Source organism: Gadus chalcogrammus, chromosome 20, assembly GCF_026213295.1.
Source record: "Gadus chalcogrammus isolate NIFS_2021 chromosome 20, NIFS_Gcha_1.0, whole genome shotgun sequence".
NCBI lineage: Eukaryota > Metazoa > Chordata > Actinopteri > Gadiformes > Gadidae > Gadus > Gadus chalcogrammus.
Genome location: NC_079431.1, coordinates 3,399,131 through 3,422,102, shown reverse-complemented (window position 1 = coordinate 3,422,102; position 22,972 = coordinate 3,399,131). Strand labels below are relative to the sequence as shown.

Below are 22,972 nucleotides of genomic sequence, written 5' to 3'. Positions count from 1 at the left end.
AAGTGCAGGCATTCCAATCTAACTGACTGAAATCAGCCAGGTTTAGAGAACGGGAGGCTGAATGGGGCTCGGCAATCAGCAGCTTTGTGTGGGTGACAAAAATGACGCCGATGACCAAAAAAGAATAAATCAAAAGGAAGGTAGGTTATGAATGCAGTATGGTTCTGTTTACCTTTTGAAGGATGGTGCGTTTGTAAAATCGATACAGCGATAGAAAGAAAACCGTAATCACTTTGTGTTTTGTGTGTATGAAACATAAAGACATTTTATGATATCTTGTTGCCTCCAAAACAAACCGTTTCTTGTGATTATGTCACCATGTCCAAGTGGGCGGGGATTACATTCCAAACATAAATAATATTGATTGACAACGTAAGGGCAACCATTATTTATTATTCCCCTTCGCATCCTAAATCCCACCCTAATCCAGTTGTTCCAATATTGTTCCTGTCGACCTTGCTTATAAATAATAATAATATAATCATATACTTAATGCTGATATAATTGAGTCTAATGCCTTTATTATATCAGCTGAGATGTTGCATTGGTGAAATCAAGTGGTTATACCTTTAAATTGAATGCAAACAAACAAGTACAAATAGTTAACAAATATTTAAGCTTAGTACAAGTAAGTGAATCGTTTATTGCCTAGATAATTTTAATCTGAGAATTTATATAGTGCTACATTTTTCCATCACTGCAATAAATCTCCTCAGCTAAGCGAAAAAGAACGTCTATCCTGCTTTGAATATAATTTGTACTATAAACTCATAAAATACATACTTTGTGTTAAACGCAGGCGTTATTCATGTTGGGATGTAGATGGTAGCTGGTAGACAGCGTGCCAATAGCAGCAGACGGCTGTGGCCTACTGTTATTGAGTTAGCTGGAGGCTACCATCAACAATGGGAGTTATTGTGAATCAATGCCACAAACCCGCACACACACACACACACACACACACACACACACACACACACACACACACACACACACACACACACACACACACACACACACACACACACACACACACACACACACACACACACACACACACAAATATACACACACTCATGCCCATGTGTATCCAGATGCACCCCCCTGACACACACACACACACACACACACACACACACACACACACACACACACACAAATATACACTGTGTACACCCACACACACGTCACACACACACACACACACACGCCGACACCGGCACCGACACACACACACACGCTGACACCGGCACTGACGCACACACACACACCACTGTGACACCCTAGTGAACTGTGGTACATTACGGCTCTGTTTCAGCATTTGGAACTACGGGTTTCTTATTTTGCATCTACTCAGAGAGTCCGTCATTACTGAATAAAAGATGAAGCCCAGAATAGCATCAACTCTAATCCATGCCCTAGATTGACAGACAGTCCATTTAAAGTTACTTTCCAACATACATTTGTGATGCATATTGTGGTTGGGATACATTTCCAATGAGCACCAGCATGTATTACCAGCAGAGTTAGACATTTATAAAACATGTATAAAGAATACCTTTAGAACAGCTTGTCCCATCCAAACAAATTATTCATAAAAGCCATCTAGCTGTGGGTATATATGTTAGCCAGAGTCAGACAGACAGATAGACCAACAGACAGACTGTCAGACCGATTAAGAGCCAGACACAGAGTAGGAGAGCTAGCCAAAGAGATGAATTTGCAGCCAGACTGGGAGACAGACACATCGACAGTCAGAGAGGCGAAGAGCCTGACAGAAAGCCAGAGAACCAACCAGACAGAAAGCCAGAGAACTAACCAGACAGAAAGCTAGGTCAGACAAACGAATGGAGAAAGACTACTCGAGGAAACCTGCTTGTTTGTTTGGCCAGTGTGTCGTATGTGGTTGAATCTTCAGTCGGCCGCTCTATTTATCAGCCTTCCGTCTTGTTAAGAGAATGGATCCGGACCGCTCCAGTGCTTGTCACTAAATGGATCTGAGCGCCGGCCAGCAGCATCAGCCGCAGCGGCGGGCTGTTGTGTTTCACATCTCTCCTCTGTTGCATTCCAGACACTCTGATGGACAAGGGCCGAAGTGCACCAAAAGCGGCACAATGTGTTCCTCTGTTCACTCCATCTTCTATCTTACTTTCTGCAATTGTGGTCTTATCGTTGTTGAATCTCAGATACCTGTTGCATCATTAAAAATAGCAACAGCACAGCTTAGGAATGCTTCTTTGTACCAGAATTGACGTGCTTAACAGGTCAGTAAACTCCACGCTTTCGCTCTCTCTCTCTCTCTCTGAACAAAGATGATAAGGGTTGAGCTGTTATTCCTTGTTGTGCTGTACTGCAGAGAAAAACAAGATTTTCCATCAGATATGTCAAGACCTCAATGTAAATACATGTATCCCTCAGGTGTAGCGGTTCAACATAGTAGGCCTACTTAACTTTGTATTGCTATTATTTTTGATTCCATAACACGCACGCACAGATGCTTCATTACAGTTAGACCTATTTTTATTATAAAAACATGAAAAATATATTGTTTTTACAACAGCTTATTATTTACATTATCAAACACAGTGCAAGTAAAACCGTTTGCATTTTCTGGGTTAAAAATTCCAGATGTTCTTTCTTCATCCTTCTTTTTCATCTACTAATCTGTATAAGTGTTTAGGTATCCTGTGTTTTAATTAGCATTTCCCCCCATAAAAAATAAATTATTGGAAAAAATTATTATAATCACTTTTTGGTTTTGTGGACATTTTCTAGCAGACTGATATTTTTGAATTAGTAACGAAATTAAATGCTGCGTCTAAATGCGCAAAACCTACGCTGAATGACGCTCTCAAAGTCTTTACCTTTGACCCCTCTGCCGACGAACCAATGAGATTCTACGTTACTGCGGAGTAGCCAGGATACTTGGAGGCGCTCTTTAGTCAACATGGTGAGTATAGATTTGTCAAAAAAATGTATATTTTACAATTAACGATAGGTGGTGCTTGCTTTGGAAGTACTGCCATGATCGAAGACGTTAACTTTGATGCATGTATACTCCTCTAAATGGGACTATAACGTTGTTATAGGTCAGATAAGTGCTTCATGAGAGCGGCTAGCACGGAGCTAACATAGCACACACACACACATACACACACACTTTCTGCCGGGCTCGGGCTAACACCTGGACTCATGATTCTGGAGTCGGTTCTCTGAAACGTTATACGTTAACGACATTGGATTAAGAGTCGGTTGCGGGTTATTTTGAACATCATATACTAGAACCATAACAAAACTCTCAATACAATACACGTACTCGTTATTGTGTGAACTTGCCACTTAATCTGCCGAGCTGCTGCAGCATTCAGACTGCATGTGTAAATAATCACAATTGAACTTCATAACAGCGTTATATTTCCACCTTCAAAGTCAAATAGGATGGCTAATGACGAGGAGGGCAAAGTTCGCAGCCTTTACGAGTTTGAATGAACTATGACTTGCTGCCCATCACGCCGTCACTCACCCGGCTCCTGGCATCTGTACCTGGCTTACTATGTACACATGCGAGCCGGTTAACCCACGAGGTTCATCTCACCTGACCCGAGTCAACGTACCTAATCGCCTGTGTTGGGTCTCCTGTTTATGACAGTCCTCGTCAGAGGGTAATAATGGCCCGAGCCAGGCACCACCGTACCCGGGTGTTCCCCCTTCTGGGATGCCTCCGCCCTTTGTAAGTGTGTAATTAGCATGTCCACTACTACTATCCAGCCCACCACTTACCCTATTTAGTTCCTCCAGTTGTTGATCAAATTGAACCTAGTCGATCAGAAATGTTTTGGAACGGATTACACTATTGGAGCTAATACGTCTGTTGATTTCCATAGATGGGACCACCTGGAATCCCACCTCATTTCCCTCCAATGGGAATGCCCCCCATGGGGCAACGACCACCTAACATGACCCCCATGCCACCTGGGATGATGCCCCCTGGCATGATGCCACCGATGGGTGGACCTCCAATGGGACAGGTGAGGTTTCACCTGGGTTTACGTTTGGATCTAAAACATGCAGAGGCATTAGAATAAAGCAGATTCAAACAATTTAAACAAATGTGAATTCGGTATTTCGTTTTTGCCATTGGCAGAAGTCAACATTTGTGTTGGAGATTATTTTCCATATATTCTCAACTCAAGTGAGCACTTCACAAAACCTATAACTATTTACATCCATATAAAGACCTTGTCCTACATTGAGAACAGTAGATAGTTGCCTGAATAATGATTTTTTTTCTGTAAATATATATATTTCAACAACAACAACAGCAGCAGCAACGCGTTTCAAATTAGAGCTGTGCTAATTGTAACACACACATCTGCAGCAGAATCTCACCTCTGTCAGGGTGTGGAGGGGGTTCAGGAGGGAAGCTGCTTATTTTGGCACAAGCTGTGGTTTCATACCGTTCTTACTTCAAGCCGTTTTACTGGAGTCAGCCACAGCTCACCTGCTGGTGCAACTCCTTTCACCTAAACACACAGAATCATACACACACAACTCACACACACAGACTCGTACACACACAACTCGCACACAGACTCACTCACGCACAGACGCACGAACACACAGACAAACACCTTGCCTGTAGCCTTGCGTTAGCCCCTTCCACACACCTACCCTCCATGTCTCTCCCAGCGCGTTACACCCCACCCACCCCCAGCGCCACTGAGTGTGGAAGAGGAGCGCGGTGCGTTGAATTTCTCCTGATGCGTGTGTTTATTAGATGCCGGGCATGATGCCACCCATGATGCCTGGGATGATGATGCCCCATCGCATGCCAGCTGCAGCGATGCAGCCATCAGGACCGGTAAACCCCCCCGCCATGCCCCAATTTCTATCCCCCTTCTCCCCCCCCCCCCCCCCCCTTCTTCATCTCTTCATCTCTTCCCACGGCACCTCTGTTTGATTTTACACCTGTAAAAATACTTTTTTCGAGCTGTCAAGTTACAAGTCGGAAGCATTTCACACGTTGGCACACGTGGTCTAACAGACACTGGTAGCGGTGCTAATGTTAGCTCTGGGAAAGGGGAAAAAACCTCACACACACATTCTGAGGACCTGATGAGATGTTATTTTTAGAACGCTAAGACAAAGTGAGAAAGCTGAATAAACAAATGTCACGATGGGCGCAATTAAGGTGTGTAATGAGTTATACATGTCCGCAGGATCAGTGTGGGGGGGAATCGCGAAGAATCCTTTGGTTCGATAGGGAATAACTGCCTCATTAGGACTCATCATCATCAACTAAGTCCTACAGGCTTCCTTGGCAAATGGCTTACGCTACATTTTGTGAATACACATTCTTAATATACTCTATATACTTTTTGTGCTAGTAACTCTGTGTTATTAAAGAGTTAGTAAATGTAGTTTTTGAATTTAGTATGAAGAAGTGCATTCCAAACCCAAGAGGGAATTAAAGGAAGTATAGCTTGTATGTCTGCAAGGTTTAATTCTGTTTACTTGTGAAGTCCTATTTTAATATGTTTATTATTGTTTCCACAGCCTGGAGTGGAGTCTTCAGGTAAGGCTTTTAAGATTTTTCCACATATAACAACCTTCCTCATGTTTTGTACTTCAATGTATTTATGTTGATTTTTGTTTATCTCTCCTCCTAGCAGCAGCCCCAGGCACAGCTGTGAGTCAAACCAAGACTTCTTGCTTCTTTTCCGGACATTTCTTCAATGTTTCACGATAGGACGTTGCATTATTCATGACGTTAGATTCTGCACTTTGAATGCTCTTCATTCAAAGTGCGTTGTCGAAAGAACTTGAGTTTGATTTTGTTGTTGCCTTGCAGATCGCAACAAACGGCTCCCCACCAGAGGATCAGCCAAAGAAGGTGTGTGTGTGTGTGTGTGTGTGTGTGTGTGTGTGTGTGTGTGTGTGTGTGTGTGTGTGTGTGTGTGTGTGTGTGTGTGTGTGTGTGTGTGTGTGTGTGTGTGTGTGTGTGTGTGTGTGTGTGTGTGTGTGTGTGTGTGTGTGGGGTACAGACCGTCCATGTAGACTGAAAAGTACGAGAGAAGATGACAGTAACACAACTATTTAAGGGCTTCCTCAGGGAACTTGGAGACTTCAAATAAAACATGCCAGAGAATCGTGAACTTTTTGGGATAAAAGCATTAGTTCGTCCCTTGTTGCTCTGGTTGGTATACTTCCTAGCCTAGATGATTCATCTGGGCATTGTGTCTTCTCTTCCTAGAAATCGGTGTGGACAGAGCACAAATCTCTCGACGCAAAGACGTACTACTACAATACAGAGACCAAGCAGTCCACCTGGGAGAAACCAGACGACCTCAAGTCTCCTGCCGAGGTAAATACATCCATTCATAACCATGGACGACTCTGGACTCTGATAATGCTTGGTTCTCCTCTAACATCTACACAGAGCCAAACACGTCTCTGTTCATCATCTAAACCAGGGGTGCCCAACCTTTTTTGACCCAAGATCTACTTTTCAAGTAGCCAACCTCCCGAGATCTACCAGCAAACCTACCTTCAAGCCAGGGGGGGGGGGGGGGGGGGGGGGGGGGGTAGAGAACAATTGTTGACGGGGGGGGGGGGGTTGTATCGTGAACCTACGGACTTCAGTGGGGGTTTCATTCCGTCTGCGCACGGCACCTTCTCAACGATAATCAATAATCTTCCTCCCACTCAGGGTGAAAATGGTAGGTCTTAGCTTGTTTCCCCTCAGCCATGCCAACGTTTAGGAGTGTGTAACTACTGTTGACGGCTTTCAACTGCTGTTAACAGCACATGCGCTACCGCGCGTATATGTCCCGCGCAAATTTAATTTCATAAAAAAATAAATAAAAATAAATAAAAAAAAACTTTTTTTTTTTTTTTTCTTCACCCCTCGCGATCGACTTGGGATCTGTCGGCGATCTACTGGTAGACCGCGATCGACTGGTTGGGCACCCCTGATCTAAACTGTTGCTTCGCCAATCAATTTCCTTATACTTCCCCCAAAACAGCAAATGCTGTCCAAGTGTCCGTGGAAAGAGTACAAGTCGGACACGGGGAAGCCTTACTACTACAACTCCCTGACCAAGGAGTCCAGATGGACTAAACCCAAGGAACTGGAGGACCTGGAAGGTAGGCCCCCCCCCCCCCCCAGCGTGCTGGGTGCAGTTGAGATTGCGTCTTACAATAAGGGCATTTAGCTGACGCTTTTATCCAAAGCGACTTACAATAATTAATTTTGTCATAAGAAAGTGTGAAAACATGTCTCAGTCGGTGCAGTAAGGATGTTCATAGAACCATGTGAAAAGCACCAACAATCGCTAGGTTAACCCATTCCCCATAAACAACATACGTCTTCTGATGGTTCATTAGTCTGTGTTGTTGCTCGGACGCCCACCACTGTGTTTTTAACATTAGGACACGCGGCTCACCATTGATGTTCTACATAATAACGCTGGCCGGATTTAAATGGACTATTGGAGCCAGGCCATCGTTAGACAAACCCAGTAACGCTCGCCTGATCCGCGACTACGTTGTGTGGTTCCTATCTACGTAACGTGCCTTTGAAATGAACTGTCCCCTAATCACCATTTCCTTTGTCTCTTCCAGCCATGATCAAAGCGGAGGAGAACGGGTAAGAGCTTCCTGTTTACCTTTGGCTCGCTGCGCATATTCGGACGCTAGCTCATTAGCAGCAAAAACATGAACCTTTTTGAAGAAGATGAAAGACGGCCATTTCTTTCTGCGTCCGTTGGGGGGGTGGGATCAAAGGGACGCCCGCGCTTCGTTTCCGATGTTTATAATTACGGTGACGCGAGGACCCTTTCGTGGTTGGAGGTGTCGCACCGCCTGCTGTTAGGCACGTCACCCATAATCGATCTGCTCGCAGGACGGCGGAGGCAATGGCTCCCGGCACCGCCCCCGCCCCCGCCATGCAGGCCGACCTGGCCGCCGCCGGCGCCATCGCCATGGCGACCATGATGGAGGCGGAGCCCGCGCCGGCGCGCGCCGAGGAGCCCATGTCCCAGGTGGCCGAGCTCACCGCCACGGACGCACCTGTGGCCTCTGCCGAGGCCCCCGTCGCCGTGGAAACCGCAGCCAGGTAACGCTGCCGTGTGTTGGAACTGGGGGGGGGGGCGTTGTCTTGGTGGTGGGTGTTTGACTACCATCTGGTTTTCAGTTCGAAGCCCAGTGCTGTGTCAGAAAAAAAAGGCCTTGAACCTCTTTTTAGAAAGGGCTTTATTTAAGGCGTAAAAATCATTTAGTGCAGGCATTGCATGATGGTGCAGTTCACAGGGTTCCGTTGAAAGAAGTTAGTGCCTACACTGTGGAGGGCCAGTCCTGATGGTTAGACACACCCGTGAAGATGAGCTGGGTTCTCTGTTTAACCATTGTCCCTGTACACACTAGCCTGCCTGAAGGACAGCTACAAGTGTAAGTGCCGTACAATCTTTCTACTCATTCCATATGTCAGTGGCATCATTTATAAACACGTTTTCAAGAAGCCACTTGTACTGCACAACACAGGACTTTTATCTTCCCTTCTTTAGTAGAAATGGCTCCTTGTTATTATTTTTGGACAGTAGACCCATTCATATTTGGCATTTCTGTATCAGTGAATATAAAGGTTCTCAGTTACTGATATGGGTTAGTGCTTCTACGTTATATACGCATAATTTACCTTTTGACCCGGGGACAATTTATTTTTTTCAATCATCAAACTAAAAGGAAGCATGCTTTCTCGCTTTTTCCTTTATTTCTGAAAGGGTTTCTACCTTTGCCGTGTGGCGCAGTGTGTAGCAGGGCCTTGCATGTTCCTGGCCATTTCTTGGAGGACGTTTGAATGCTCTTTACATGGCCAATCTTAGACAAACTCTCACTGTACACCAACCGTCACCACTCTCCATCATGGGGACGACCCCGGATGTTTGAGTCATTTTATGTCCGTCTCAACAGAGCATCTTCATCATCATCGTCGCCGTCTCAAAGCAACGTACACGCCTTTTAAAATCCACCTTTTGGTTTGAATCCCCAGTGCTGAAGCGCCCAAGGAGGAGCGCCCGGAGCTCCAGAAGAAGACCTACAAGTGGAACACCAAAGAGGAGGCCAAGCAGGCCTTCAAAGAACTGCTGAAGGAGAAGGTAGGAGAAGGGCTGGCAGAAAGGGAGGGGAGAGGCACTGAAGTGGGTCTGGGGTTCTTCAGAGATGCCGGCTGCAGGCTTGGGGAAGTGGGCGCGTGCTTACTGCTTTACAGCTACTAGAATATGTAGCAACAAGTTGTCTGGAAAGAAATTTCAACACTTGAGTAAATGAAGTATATGTATGGGCAATGATTTGGTTATTGAATTGGAACTTGCATGCATTACAATGTAATGGTAATGTGGACTTTAAACTTGGTTGGCTCGATTAGTGTGTTCAGCATAATGGTATCATTGATGATTATATATTTGAGATATAATAGATTATTTAATGTGAAGATTATTAAGAACGGTACATATTATCTATAACATTATGCATTATAAAGTCAACACTGATCATGACAGAAGTGTAGCATTGGTATTTTGACGGCTATCTAGGGATCTCCGTTCTCATGACTGTTCAACTAGCGTCAGTATTCCTTGACCCCTCAGATCCCACATGGGACTAACTGGATTAAAACACTGGATGTCCCGGGGTCATTTATGATTTTCGACTTCGGATGTTTATTTTCGGCGGGTAAAACCCGCTAATTTGTTCCACAAATCCTACACAATGGATTTGCCCAACTCTCGTCCATTCGTTCCCATCCCAGCCTGTTGAGACATGCGTGCAGGTGAAGCAACGGCCGCGTCGTTTGTGACGACGTGTGTTTACTGGCGAGAGTCTTTTCGCGTCGGGGATCTGTGATATAATCCATGACCCCCCTGGGAGGTCTTGGCACGGCGGTTAATTCTGTTGCCACGGTTGCGCTGGCGTGCCCGCTCAGGTAGCGCCGTGCGCGCTCTCAGCGGCGTTTGTTGCTATATTTAGCCTCCCCTTTTAATTCACTCTGGCGAGCTCTCCTGAGATCGCTCGCCTTTTCCCTCTGCGTGATCTTAATGGCTCTGTCGCCGTGATTAGTGTTACTGGATCAAAAGCACGGGATTAAAACATCCAGAGAAAGGGAGCGAGAGAGAGAGCGAGAGAGAGTGAATGGTTGAGAGAGCGAGCGAGCGAAGGCAGGCCGACTGTGACAGCTGACACGGCGAGCGAACACGCCGAAGGTGGTTCGTAATGGGGGCGCAGGTTCCCCCCCCCACCCCCCCCCCCTCCCCGGGACGGGCGGCAGAAAGGCCACACGATCAGTCCTCCGACGGCGTTTCTCGCCTCAGTCATTACTTCTCCACGACCTCTTAATTCGACATCCAGTCGCAATCACGATAAATGCATTCATTCGCGCGTACGATGTAGCAAAATGCCGTAAGCTCCCCGCAGAGCCCCCCCCCCGTCCTCCACCTGGCGTTTTGTTCTACAGGTGCACCAGACTAAACTGTATCTGTATGTGATGGTGGCCCCCTGCTGTATGCATCAGGTATCGTGTTGACTGATGGTGTCTGGGTCGTCCTCCTTTTTTTTAAAGTCCTGTGCTTCTCTGGGTTCCAGGGTGTGTCCTCAAACTCCTCCTGGGAGCAAGCCATGAAGATGATCATCAACGATCCGCGCTACAGGTCAGTGCCTCGTCCTACTATGACCCCACATGTTTATTATAACCATACGTTTATTATAAGCATAATAGGGCTTTGACTTTTGCCCAAAAATCATATTAGAAGTTTGTTTGTTTATTAATATTAATATTCGAATATATTCAAATATTTATTAGTAATATTTTGACCATTAAATTCCTTCATTAAGACCTGGATTGGGCTTCGCGAGGTTTGTTTACCGAGTTGCTATGGTTACCGGTCTTGCGTGTTCCAACGGTTTATTAGGTTTCTAATAAATTTATTAGGTTTCTAATAAAAACGTCTCCGACGTCTCTCCCTCTTGGCCTGCCCATAACAGGTTCGAATATTAAGGGCTGCCTAATATTCGTTTGAATTCTGATTTATTTTTTGATAGTCGAATAACGAAGTTCGGAGTCAAAGCCCTAAACCATAACCACACGTTTTTTTTTTATCATAATTATAACCCCACGTCACACCACGTCACTCTAAACATGGTCTCCTCTTGCGATACGCAGTGCCCTGCCCAAGCTGAGCGAGAAGAAGCAGGCGTTCAACGCCTACAAGGTGCAGACGGAGAAGGAGGAGAAGGAGGAGGCCCGCATCAAGTACAAGGAGTCCAAGGAGACCTACCAGAGGTTCCTGGAGAACCACGACAAGATGACGTCCACCACGAGATACAAGTACGTGCTGCTGCTGCTGCTCCCACTTAACAAGAACCACGTCCTTGTTCTTGTCAAGTCCCCCTCTCCGCCGTTGATTAGTAGTTCTCCGTACTGTCCAAAGGATTCTGCAGATGTGATCCATAACGAGAGCCTTCGAGCAGCCATACATCTCTAGCGCCTGCTGAGTTCTGTAGCTTCTGGTGCGCGGCTAGCCCTTTAGCGCCTGGTGCACAGTCAAACCCTGTAGCGCTTGGTGCATGGCTGGTCATGTAGCGCCTGGTGCATGGCCAGTCATGTAGCGCCTGGTGCGTGGCTAGCCCTGTAGCGGCTGGTGCACGGCTAGCTCTGTAGCATCGGGTGCGAGGCTAACCCTGTTGCATCTGGTGCGCGGCTAGCTTTGCAGCGCCTGTCGCGCAGCTAGCTCTGTAGGGCCTGTTGCGTGGCTAGCCATGTAGCGGCCTGTCTTTGGCTAGCTCTGTAGCACCTGGTGCACAGTCAAACCCTGTAGCTCTTGGTGCACTGCTAACCCTGTAGCGCCTGGTCCGCGGCTAACCCTGTAGCGCCTCGTGTGCGGCTAAGCCTGTAGAGCCTGGTGCACGGCTAGCTCTGTGGTATCTGGTGCGCAGCTAGCCCTTTAGCGCCTTTTCCACAACTAGCTCTGTAGCACCTGGTGCGCGGCTAGCTCTGTAGCGCCTGGTCCGCGGCTAGCTCTGTAGCGCCTTGTGCACGGTCAGACCCTGGAGCGAATGCTGTGGGGCCAGAACCAGTGACGTCTTCCATTATAACCAACCTTTTCATCCCAACGGGGGACCGGGCCACACTGAAGGATCTTTTGTTGCGCTGTCTGTCCTCAAAGCCTCAGACCCCACCTCACGTGCTTCTGACACGGGATCGCCCACACAATGGCCTTTATTCAAGGTTTGTGTTTTTTTATTCAGCCGCTTTCACAAAACCCACCCCCCACTACCCTCCATAGGGGCCGTGATCTCAGGAGGTATTTTCATATATATCTATACATAGATATATATTCAACGGACAGTCTGGTGTGCTGTAGGGCGGCAGACTAGCTCCCTGACGGGGGTGGAACGCCGCCGGCGCGTCCAGAGGACAGCCAGCGGAATCGACCGGTGACCTTGACAACCGGCCCGCTCGTTAGAACGCGGCTGGCACCGCGGTTGTCGAGGCGACCGAGGTTATATTCTTGGACTGAGTGCACAACATGCGGTGACTGCCATGACAGCCTGTCTGGCTCTGACTGTGAGAGCGTGTGCACATCGACTGGGCCTACCTGTGTGCACACAGAGTTGAATCCTGCTTGTTGTCGAGGCGAACGGAAAAATACTGCTGCACAGTCTTGCTGGACACACGCTGTGCACTTTTATACGTCTAAATGTTTCTCTAAACCGACACAATCGTGCAGCAGGTGTAAGGTGTTTCTAAATTGAAATCCTTTTTAAGTCTTCATCGGACACGTCCTTATGAAACACTGCCCTCTTGTGGTTAAATATGCCTCCACTAAGTGTGTGTGTGTCTGTTTGTGTGTGTGTCCTCAGGAAAGCGGAGCAGATGTTCAGCGACCAGGAGGTGTGGAGCTGCGTCCCTGAGCGAGATCGTCTGGAGATCTACGAGGACGTTCTCTTCTACCTGGCCAAGAAGGAGAAGGTCGGCCATCTTCCTGTGTTCTCTAACGACCCCCTTTTTAAAGAGCTCTCCTTTCAGTGCACAGAACCTAGTGCCCCCCTCCTTGTTAAGAAAACTTGAATACCAGTGTTTAAGGCCTGTCACAGTGGTTCCGTAAATGTAGTCTCAGGATCCACGCGTGTCGTTAAGTCACAACCCAAACACAAAACAATGTTTTACCACTATTGGAGTAATCACTTCATGTACTTATGAAAATATGGAGCGAACTCAAAGCAGCAACAATCAGGGCTGCACTCAATTAAACAGTAAGCGATCGAAACATGAATCAACATTTAAACATTAGTTAATCCATGCGGTTCTTCCTGAAGATTATGGACTGGGCTCTCGTGAGAAATTGGCTCACGTGTGTGGCGGGAGCCAAACAGGAAATCCAACCATATTGTTCTAACGGGGCCAAGCACACAAAGCTTTGAGTGCAGCTCTGTAGAGAGGCTAACACCCCCCCCCCCCCCCCCCCCTCCAGGAACAAGCCAAGCAGCTGAGGAAGAGGAACTGGGAGGCGCTGAAGAACATCCTGGACAACATGGCCAACGTGACGTACCGCACCACCTGGTCTGAGGCGCAGCAGTACCTGCTAGACAACCCTACCTTCGCTGAAGACGAGGAGCTGCAGAGTACGAGCGCACGCGCGTCTATACACCCTGTACACACACACACACACACACACACACACACGAGTCTATACACCCTGTACACACACAAACACACACACACACGAGTCTATACACCCTGTACACACACAAACACACACACACGAGTCTATACACCCTGTATACACACAAACACACGAGTCTATACACCCTGTACACACACAAACACACACACGAGTCTATACACCCTGTACACACAAACACACACACACGAGTCTATACACCCTGTACACACACAAACACACACACACGAGTCTATACACCCTGTATACACACAAACAAACGCACCCGTCTATACACCCTGTGCACACACACACAAACACACACACAAACAAACACACACACATACGTCTGTACACACACACGCACGTTTATGCACCCTTTAACACAACACACCTGTAAACACACAAGCCTCTATACACACTGTTACACAACGCACAACTTTACACACACACACACGCATGTTTATACACCCTTTAACACACCACACACCTGTACACACATACACCTACATGTTAATACAAGCTTCAATAAGGTCAGAACCTCAGTGAATCTATCAGTAGTTTTATAATGTGTTGAAATTAGTCTACGTTCATATCTTGAAATAACAGTGTGCAGCCTCATTTTATGCACTTGTAAGGATCATAAAATGTAATCTACCCTGAGGTTTGTTTTGGAGTCGAGTCTGATCCAATCTCGTATGAAATCCTGAAAAGCACATAACATTACAATTCTATACAAACTCAGTAAATGCCTCCAAAGTGGGTTTTCGTGTTCGGTAGCCCAACATGAAAGCACACTGTCAGCATCTACGTCTGCTGTGAACCTAAAGATGGGCACAGAGAGTTCCAGACGGCATCTGATTTTAAAGAGTGTGTGGCAAGAAACTTTGCACTCTCACTCATGTTCTTTTATTAGTCTTTTAGTTATATAAGCACAGGGTCATATGAAACCTAATACACATTCCAAAATGATGAACTACTCTCACTCTAATGGAATATTCATGGCATAACATCATGTGTGATTAACGTGTGCACTTACAGACTAAATTACTGATGTGCTCGCCCCGGGTGAGGGATGAAGCCAAGTCGAGTGTACAGCAGGTGGTGTAAATGTTACCCCCATGCTATCCTCTGAACACGCACCAGGCCCAGTGAAGTGGACATTACCTAGCATCAGCGCTAACTATCATGTGAGGGGAGCGGACCCTTCTCATAGACGCGTCACCGTAGGAGGAACATGGGTGTCACTCTTAACACTAATTACCAGCTCTGGTCCTTGTACTTGCCAGGGCATAGGGTCCATGGTCAATGTGTGATGTTGTCTTCACAAGTTTAGTGTAGCGCCCATGCCCTGGTGCGTCGAAGGAGGTTCCCGTATTGAATGTTATGAGTGACATCTTTGTTTGCCCGATGATGATTCCTCTGTGAAAGTCTCAATGTCCAGTGAAGAGTACAGTGCTTAGCATTATCACTAACTCTCATTTAAGGGGAAGAGTACAGTACTAAGCATTAATGCTAACTCACGAGGGGAAAAGGCCCAGTGATGTGTAAAGTGCTTAGCATTAATCGCTAACTCTCATATGAGGGGAAAAGGCCCAGTGAAGAGTACAGTGCTTAGCATTAACGTCTCCTCGTCCCCATGCAGACATGGACAAGGAGGACGCGTTGATCTGCTTCGAGGAGCACATCCGGGCCCTGGAGAAGGAGGAGGAGGACGAGAAGCAGAAGACGCTGCTCAGAGAGAGGAGACGGCAGCGCAAGAACCGCGAGTCCTTCCAGGTGAGTCTGTCCGTCCGTCCGTCCGTCGGAATTAACATCCGCTAGACCGGGATCATCACACAACACGACGCTAGGTTTATTTTTCCCGGGTCTGTTGAGTAAACACAGTCAAAGCAGGAGAACTTTGCCCACGAGTTTCCAAAAATGTGATCTGAGGCATTGTGACACTCGTAAAGGTTTTAGAAAAAGTGGACACATTGAGGTCCATAGGAGAAGGCAGCAATGAGCTGATCAAACGCTGTCCTAACCAACGTCACACTCACTCGAGTCAGCTCCCTTAGGCAGAAGTAGCAGACTTCTTGTATTGTGCGTTGAAATTCCCCCCAGTTTAACAGCTTTATATATTGTAGTTAAAAATAACACAAATGTTCAATTCAATTTTATTTGCATAGCCCTTAATCCCCATTACAGTCTCAAAGGGCTTAACGGGCAAATGTTCAGCGGCACTTTGTGAGACTCAAATGGAACCGTCTTCTACTTTGGTGATTACTTCCCCTGTTAACACGTAAAGCCACCATGGGTACATTTATCCTAATGAATTATTTTGTGGTCGGTGTTAGGCATTTGCGACACATAAAACCCCCAGTGAAATGGTCGTTAGTCACGCAGGTTGAAGTGTTCATTCCTCATTAGACACTTAAGGACAAGACACCACATCTCTCACTGTATGGCAGAAGCCCCATCCCCACGACAAGTCCGCTGTCAGCCGTATTGATGAGGTTGTGTTGATGTTGTGTTGCTGTTTAGAAATTCCTGGACGAGCTGCACGACCACGGCCAGCTGCACTCCATGTCTGCCTGGATGGAGATGTACCCCACCGTCAGCTCCGACATCCGCTTCGCCAACATGCTGGGCCAGCCCGGTAGGAGCCCCCACACACACACAGGCACACCGGCGGGCATACACAAACAAGGACGGGCACGTGACGCACACACACACACACGCAAACACGGGCACAGACAGGCACACAGGCGGGCATACACAAACAAGGACGGGCACGCACGCAGACATGCGCGCATGCACCCAGGCACGCACGCACGCACGCACGCACACACACACACACACAGATTCAAACACACACACACAGACGGGCACACAGACACATGGACACACACACTAAGGCACACACGCAGGCGGGCAAACACGTACACTCAGAGGGGCACAAACACACGGAAACACAAACACAGGCATACACACACGCACACGCACACACGGAAACACAAACACAGGGACTCACTCACTCACTCACTCTCTGACGGACAGACACTTAGAGAATAATTGGCCTGTAGCACATGGACCATAACATGCGCGTCTGTCCTTCTCCAACATCAGGCGTCACCCCCCTGGACCTGTTTAAGTTCTACGTGGAGGACCTGAAAGCCCGTTACCACGACGAGAAGAGAATCATCAAAGACATACTGAAGGTGCGTCTCCGACTTTGCACAGGGACGGATTTCAACATCCGATTACCCAATAATAACCACAATCAGCGTCATTGATCCAACAGGTTCAAACACCAGCCACTCTAGGTTTCTAATCTTCAGTTTGAGCTGTTGATTCATCGAGGCCAGGATATCCTGTTCTCATTGCCGATGCCTCACCATCTTAATTCACCCCCACCCCTTTCCCAGGATAAGAGCTTCCTGGTGGAGGTGAACACCACCTTCGAGGACTTCGGCACGGTCATCAGCTCGGACAAGAGGGCCACCACCTTGGACGCAGGCAACATCAAGTTGGCGTTCAACAGCGTAAGAACCGCGCTTCCCTATATGATCGCTATTATTTAGACTCTAGATTATAAAACATATTGCTGAGCTTTGAGCCATGATAACATGATACTTGTCATAGACAGTAATTTCCGTTTCAAAATGAAATGCTATTTGGGGAAGCTGGCGCTGTGCGGGGAGGGTTACAGTCTTCTTCGAGCGCTAGAAGTTAATAACATTTTGGGTATAAACAGGGTAGAAAATGAACACTTCAGGGTTGCATATTAAAAATTGCAAAGTTTTCCACCCTGGCAAGATAAACGGACAACAAAGGTTATTTTTGGACCCTGGGCATAAATAACCCTCATATCACGATGCATCGATGGGTATCACTATCACACTGTACCAACATGGCTTCCCACAGCACTTTACAACCTCCTTGTTTTGTTTTTTTTATTCTAAAGTATAACATATTCTAAACTTCATTCATTCTCTGTGTATAGATCAGGCTGACAGCCTGCATGTAAATAAGCATAAGTGGTCCACCTGTAAAATAGTACACCCCCGGTCAGACAGCAACCACCCCCCCCTGTCTGACTGCCAACACCACCACCACCACCACCAACACATTTTCTGCAGGGATACCCTGAGCAATGTGTATCACGGTGCATCAATTTGTATCACTTTGTATTGTGGTGCATCAGTGTGTAACGCAGAGCATCAATGTGTAACACAGAGCATCGATGTGTAACGCAGAGCATCGATGTGTAACGCAGAGCATCGATGTGTAACACAGAGCATCGATGTGTAACACAGAGCATCGATGTGTAACGCAGAGCATCGATGTGTAACGCAGAGCATCGATGTGTAACGCAGAGCATCGATGTGTAACACAGAGCATCGATGTGTAACGCATAGCATCACAGAGCATCAATGTGTAACGCAGTGCATCAATGTGTATCACGGGCTGCTGGTACTGACTCCTCTCCTCCTGTAGCTGCTGGAGAAGGCGGAGGCCCGGGAGAGGGAACGGGAGAAGGAGGAGGCCAGGAAGATGAAGAGGAAGGAGGCCGCCTTCAAAAGCATGCTGAAGCAGGCCACGCCCCCGCTGGAACCCGAGGCCAGCTGGGAGACGGTACGTCCGCGCGTCGATGTCTTGGATAGTGGTGTCCTCTCTCGGCCATCTTGGATGGGTTATCTGGTTGTGGTGTCAGAAGGAGCAGGCTTAAATCTCGTGGACCGTCCTGGTCTGTGAGATTTACAGAATCTGTACTACTCTCATTTAGACAAATTATATTGGTAACAGAGGTTTTCATTGAAGCCACGAGAGACGGTTATGTTGGTGTGATCACTTTGAACCTTTGAACTTTTATCCAAAAAATGTATATCTATAAAAAATCTTTGAGGTGAATATATTAGTATAATTTTCTTGTTGTTGCCCTTATTGATACTTGAGGTAATAAAATATAACATTTCCTGTAGCTTTCAAACGGGGTCATAGAACATAACCTTTACCACCCAGAGTGCAGTCTGTCATTGGGTTAACTAACCCTAACCCTGTCCGCTCAGGCCCGAGAGCGGTTCCTCAAAGAGTCTGTGTTCGAGGACGTGACGCTGGAGTCGGAGAGGAAGAGGATCTTCAAAGACTTCATGCACGTGCTGGAGGTGAGTCGTCCGTCGTCCGTCGTCCGTCGTCCGTCCGTCCGTCCCCCCCGGCCCCACACTCATCCCTCCTCCTGACGGAGCGAACCTCAACCCCCTCTCTTCTTCTGTCTCCCCCTCAGCATGAATGCCAGCACCATCACTCGAAGACGAAGAAGCACTCCAAGAAGTCGAAGAAGCACCACAGGAAGCGTTCCCGCTCCCGATCGGTACGTCCCGCCCCGCCCGCGCAGCACTCTGCGGGCGCCGTGTCCTTGTCGATAGGGCTGAACGATTAATCGAATTCAAGCCGTGTAATATAACGTGTTTTGCAAATCGCAGAGGCTGCGATTAGAATAGAAATAAACAAACAATAACAATAAAGATGATTTTTTTTTATTATTTTGGGGGGGGGGGAAATATTTTACTGTCACCGACTGGAGATCAGTAAGATTTCTATTTCTTTTTAGTTTACAATCCAATAGTTCATTAAAGATGTTATAATATAAATCAATAAATAATATAATATCATCTCAACACATAGGAAAGAGGAGGTCATATGTTACTGCCTGTTGAGTGAATGATGCAGCACATAAGGAACTTCAAAAAGAGAAAAATTGCGTACTAAATCGCGATCGCAATTTTGGCAATTTTTATTCCCCCCATTGTTGATGTAGTCTTCAGACGGCGGCCGTGTGCGCCTGACATAGTAAAGTTGTCGTCGTCGTCGCCCCCCCCCCCCCCCCCCCCCCCCCCCTCACACCTTGTTCTTCTGCGGGCGCCGCCGCCGCCACAGGGCTCCGAGTCCGAGGAGGACGAGTACCACAAGAAGAAGAAGAGGTCCCAGTCCAAGTCTCCGTCCGAGCGCTCCTCCAGTGGAGAGTCCGGTGAGGAGGGAGGGGGGGGGGCTGGGATACCTCAGACGGACCGGGTAGGACGACCGCACCCTCTCACACGGGACCTCGCTGCCTTAACTGACACTGTTCCTCCTTCTGGCCCACAGAGCGAAGCTACAAGAAGTCCAAGAAGCACAAGAAGAAGGGAAAGAAGCGACGCCACAAGTCTGTGAGTAGCAGAGCTCCACGGAGGAACTTTTAGGCCCCATCCCATTTCTACCCCTTACTCTTACCCCTTCAAAACAAGGGGGAGGGGGAAGGGGTCAGGGGCAGAAATGGGATTGAACCGTAAACCTGAGAGAGTTCGATTTAAAGCTATTGGCTGTTAACGACCGTATAACGGACGCGGTTGATCCAGCTGCATAAGTGGCCAAGCGGTAGCTCGTGTGGCGAGGGGTGTGCACCGATATGTGCCCATCAGAGACGAGCGCAGCGATCCGATTGTTTTGAGTGTTCCTCCTGGGTGTGTCCTCTCCGCATTAACCCCCGACCGCTCACACAGGCGTCCGAGTCCGACGGAGACAAGAAGGGAAGAGAGAGAGACGGGAAGCGGGAGAAGGACCAAGAGAAAGACAAGGAGAACGACAAGTCCCGAGGAAAGAGCCACCAGGAGCCCAAACAGAAGTCCCCCAAGAGAAAGGCTCCCAAGGAGGAGGTCTGTCCCTGAACCCCAACCCTAACCTTAACCCATTGGATGAACCTTGAGTAGCTGACACGTGGAACACCTTATACACTGTTCTGTGGGGTGCAGTAGAGTTGTCGTAACAAGCGATCGTATTGAATTTGAATATGGCTAGCGGTGTGTTCCCTGTTGAGATCCGTCTGAGGTGTTATCAGGAACGCTAATCTCTGGGCCCCACCATGGGAGTCAGGGGCCCACCATTGGACTCAGGGCCCCACCATGGGAGTCAGGGGCCCACCATTGGACTCAGGGGCCCACCATGGGATTTCTTAAATTCGTGTTAAAATTATAAAATGGGTTACCTTGACAACCCTACTGTTTTGTATTGAGGCGTACCATATTACTTTGTCTCCCTACCTAGTATTTTGAATAATAAATAACCTTCAGATTATGAGGGTAAACATTGCATGTTTAAAAATATATTGTAAGAACATGTTTTATTTTATCTTTAGTTTACTACGTTTGAACACTTATACACTAAGACAGTTTTACAATCCCTTACAGTCATTTATGATTGGACGGTTTAAAGGTCTTGCTTGTGGATTTTAAATGAACAGAAGTCGTGTCTTTCCCCCCACACCAGCTGTGTTGTAACCCAGCCCTGTGTCCTCTCCTCTGCCCAGGGCGGCTGGGACACCTCTGGCAGCGAGCTGAGTGAGGGCGAGCTGGAGAAGAGGAGGCGGACCTTACTGGAGCAGCTGGACGCCCCTTGATTCCCCCCCCCCCCCACCATCGCCACTGCTGGCCACCTCCTGGGAAAAAAAAAACACAACAAAAAAAACTCCCCATGCATTCCTGCTCCTCCTCCTCCTCCTCCTCCATGTTGATCAAAGGCCGCCACCGCGCCGAACGCAGCGGTCGTAGCCGTCCGATAACTGTACAACTTCACGATTGTATGATAATTCGTACGACTTTGGTAACTTGTGTCTTTTTATAAAAAAAAAAAAAATGGATTGGTCTTTGGTGGCGTAAAATAGCCTTGTTGTTGCCTTGGTTATGCTTTAGATTATATTTGTAGGTTGTAGGTGTACGTTTTTACTTTCCGTTATTTAGCTAATGGATTCGGAAGCGGTTTCGTCGCCCGATGCCGACGATCGTGTGAAGGTTGGTCAACTTTTTTTTCTTTTTTTTTTTAGCTTTCGACTGGGTTCTTATTAACGAGTCCACAAGTCCAGAGAACCGGGGGAAATCTGCTTTGAAGGTTTTTAACTTAACTGTCGCTGTACGTCTTCGGACTCGTCAAACAGGATTTTGAGAATTGGAGAATTTGGATTATCTGTACATGTAATAAAATACTATTTCCATGGAGGATGGCTCCTCAATATCATGCTTTTCAAAAGGCACATAGTTGCACTGTCAGCCCTATGATGATGATATGAATGGATGACAAGTTTCCAGAAAATCTTGGAGTGAAATTTGAGCGGCACATTTGTTTGAGGGTCATCGCAGAAGATTTGATTTCTTGCACCCATTTCCAAAATTTCATAACTTCTAATCCTTAACAAAACCATACAAAAATGAAAGGCGTTCAATGATCACTATTGACCACCGGGTATGGGTCTATTTGACCCACACCAGAGCCAAGTCCGAAGTCCCACGGGTCATCTTCCATTTCGGCAGAATTTGCTTTTAAGTTGGCAATATTTGATCAACTTACTTTTTAATTACTGCATCACAACCTCGAAAAATATAACCAGGACACTTTAGGTTCTCTTGTTTTGGACATTTCTGTTAGAAAGGTGACTTTCTTGATTGAAGTAATCCTTATTCCCAAGTCACTGCTTGCCAACGCAGGACTTCAACCAAGGAAAGAGGGGATCATACTCGATAGTTCTCTCCACTCAAACACCAAATCATCGTGAATGAAGTGGTTGGAGGATCGATTTAACATTAAATTCACACGGGCAAGGTTATGTTTTAAAAAGCACTAATCTGTAGTGACCCACCTTGGCAGTACTTGAACAAAGGACCTTAGAGCCAATAACCGAGAGCTCTATCCACTGCGCCAGAGCTGGAGGTTAAGATATGGCCGGAAGTTGACGTAAATTCAAACAACTACTTAATGTTTGAGGAACAATAAGGGCTTGAAACCTTGTCTTAAACGGTAATCAGCAGGTCATGAACACTAAAACATGTCGGATTATATTTGAATTTTGAAGACCGTCCCATCCTCAACGGCGACACGTCTGGTGGTGGTATTTCTTCCCATTGATGCAAACGGTTTTGGCACCAAGTTCGTAAGTCATTACACTTCAAATGCAAGGGCTTTCCTGACATATTTGACATGCAAATCACGTGTCCTGGCACATAATCGAAATGTAAAGATCGTATTGCAACTATTAACAAGAAATAAATGTCCAGGACGCTTGTTGGAAAATGAACAAGAAAACCGTGGTTTGTAGATTTTTTTTTTCCATTAATTGTGTATCTGCCATATAATAGGCTAATACATGCATATTGGTGATGAGTTTAGCATCTAATGATTAAGACGACTTGAATATCACCAGAGATACCTTGATACATGATATAAGTAAATGGTGGAGTTTGTAGAAATTT

General features: G+C 46.9%; 1 protein-coding gene across 3 annotated transcripts; it reads left to right on the top strand.

Annotated features, from left to right (window-relative positions):
- Window positions 1-2,864: 2,864 nt before the first annotated feature.
- Window positions 2,865-21,964, top strand: LOC130373008 (pre-mRNA-processing factor 40 homolog A-like). Of its 3 annotated transcripts, none has more exons than XM_056579202.1 (27): window positions 2,906-2,950; window positions 3,650-3,730; window positions 3,885-4,028; window positions 4,778-4,861; window positions 5,557-5,575; window positions 5,670-5,689; window positions 5,852-5,893; window positions 6,254-6,364; window positions 7,026-7,146; window positions 7,624-7,648; window positions 7,904-8,116; window positions 9,050-9,155; window positions 10,636-10,700; window positions 11,213-11,377; window positions 12,913-13,021; window positions 13,524-13,674; window positions 15,358-15,491; window positions 16,239-16,353; window positions 16,824-16,915; window positions 17,123-17,239; window positions 18,195-18,332; window positions 18,767-18,862; window positions 18,982-19,068; window positions 19,635-19,725; window positions 19,842-19,903; window positions 20,237-20,389; window positions 21,040-21,962. In XM_056579202.1, the coding sequence occupies exons 1-27, from the start codon at window positions 2,948-2,950 to the stop codon at window positions 21,127-21,129; spliced, it is 2,634 nt and encodes an 877-aa protein (XP_056435177.1). In that variant the 5' UTR covers window positions 2,906-2,947; the 3' UTR covers window positions 21,130-21,962. The 3 variants fall into 3 exon arrangements, with proteins under 3 accessions (XP_056435180.1, XP_056435177.1, XP_056435178.1); XM_056579203.1 differs by having other exon boundaries at window positions 2,907-2,950; window positions 5,673-5,689; window positions 21,040-21,964; XM_056579205.1 differs by lacking the exon at window positions 3,650-3,730 and having other exon boundaries at window positions 2,865-2,950; window positions 21,040-21,961.
- Window positions 21,965-22,972: the final 1,008 nt, after the last annotated feature.

What these genes read in the sequence shown, in the direction of transcription:
- LOC130373008 (XM_056579202.1), top strand. An exon ending in CAGCAGCCCCAGGCACAGCT is followed by an intron (nt 5,690 to 5,851) that starts GTGAGTCAAACC and finishes GTTGCCTTGCAG; the next exon opens with ATCGCAACAAACGGCTCCCC. An exon ending in ACCTGGCCAAGAAGGAGAAG is followed by an intron (nt 13,022 to 13,523) that starts GTCGGCCATCTT and finishes CCCCCCCTCCAG; the next exon opens with GAACAAGCCAAGCAGCTGAG.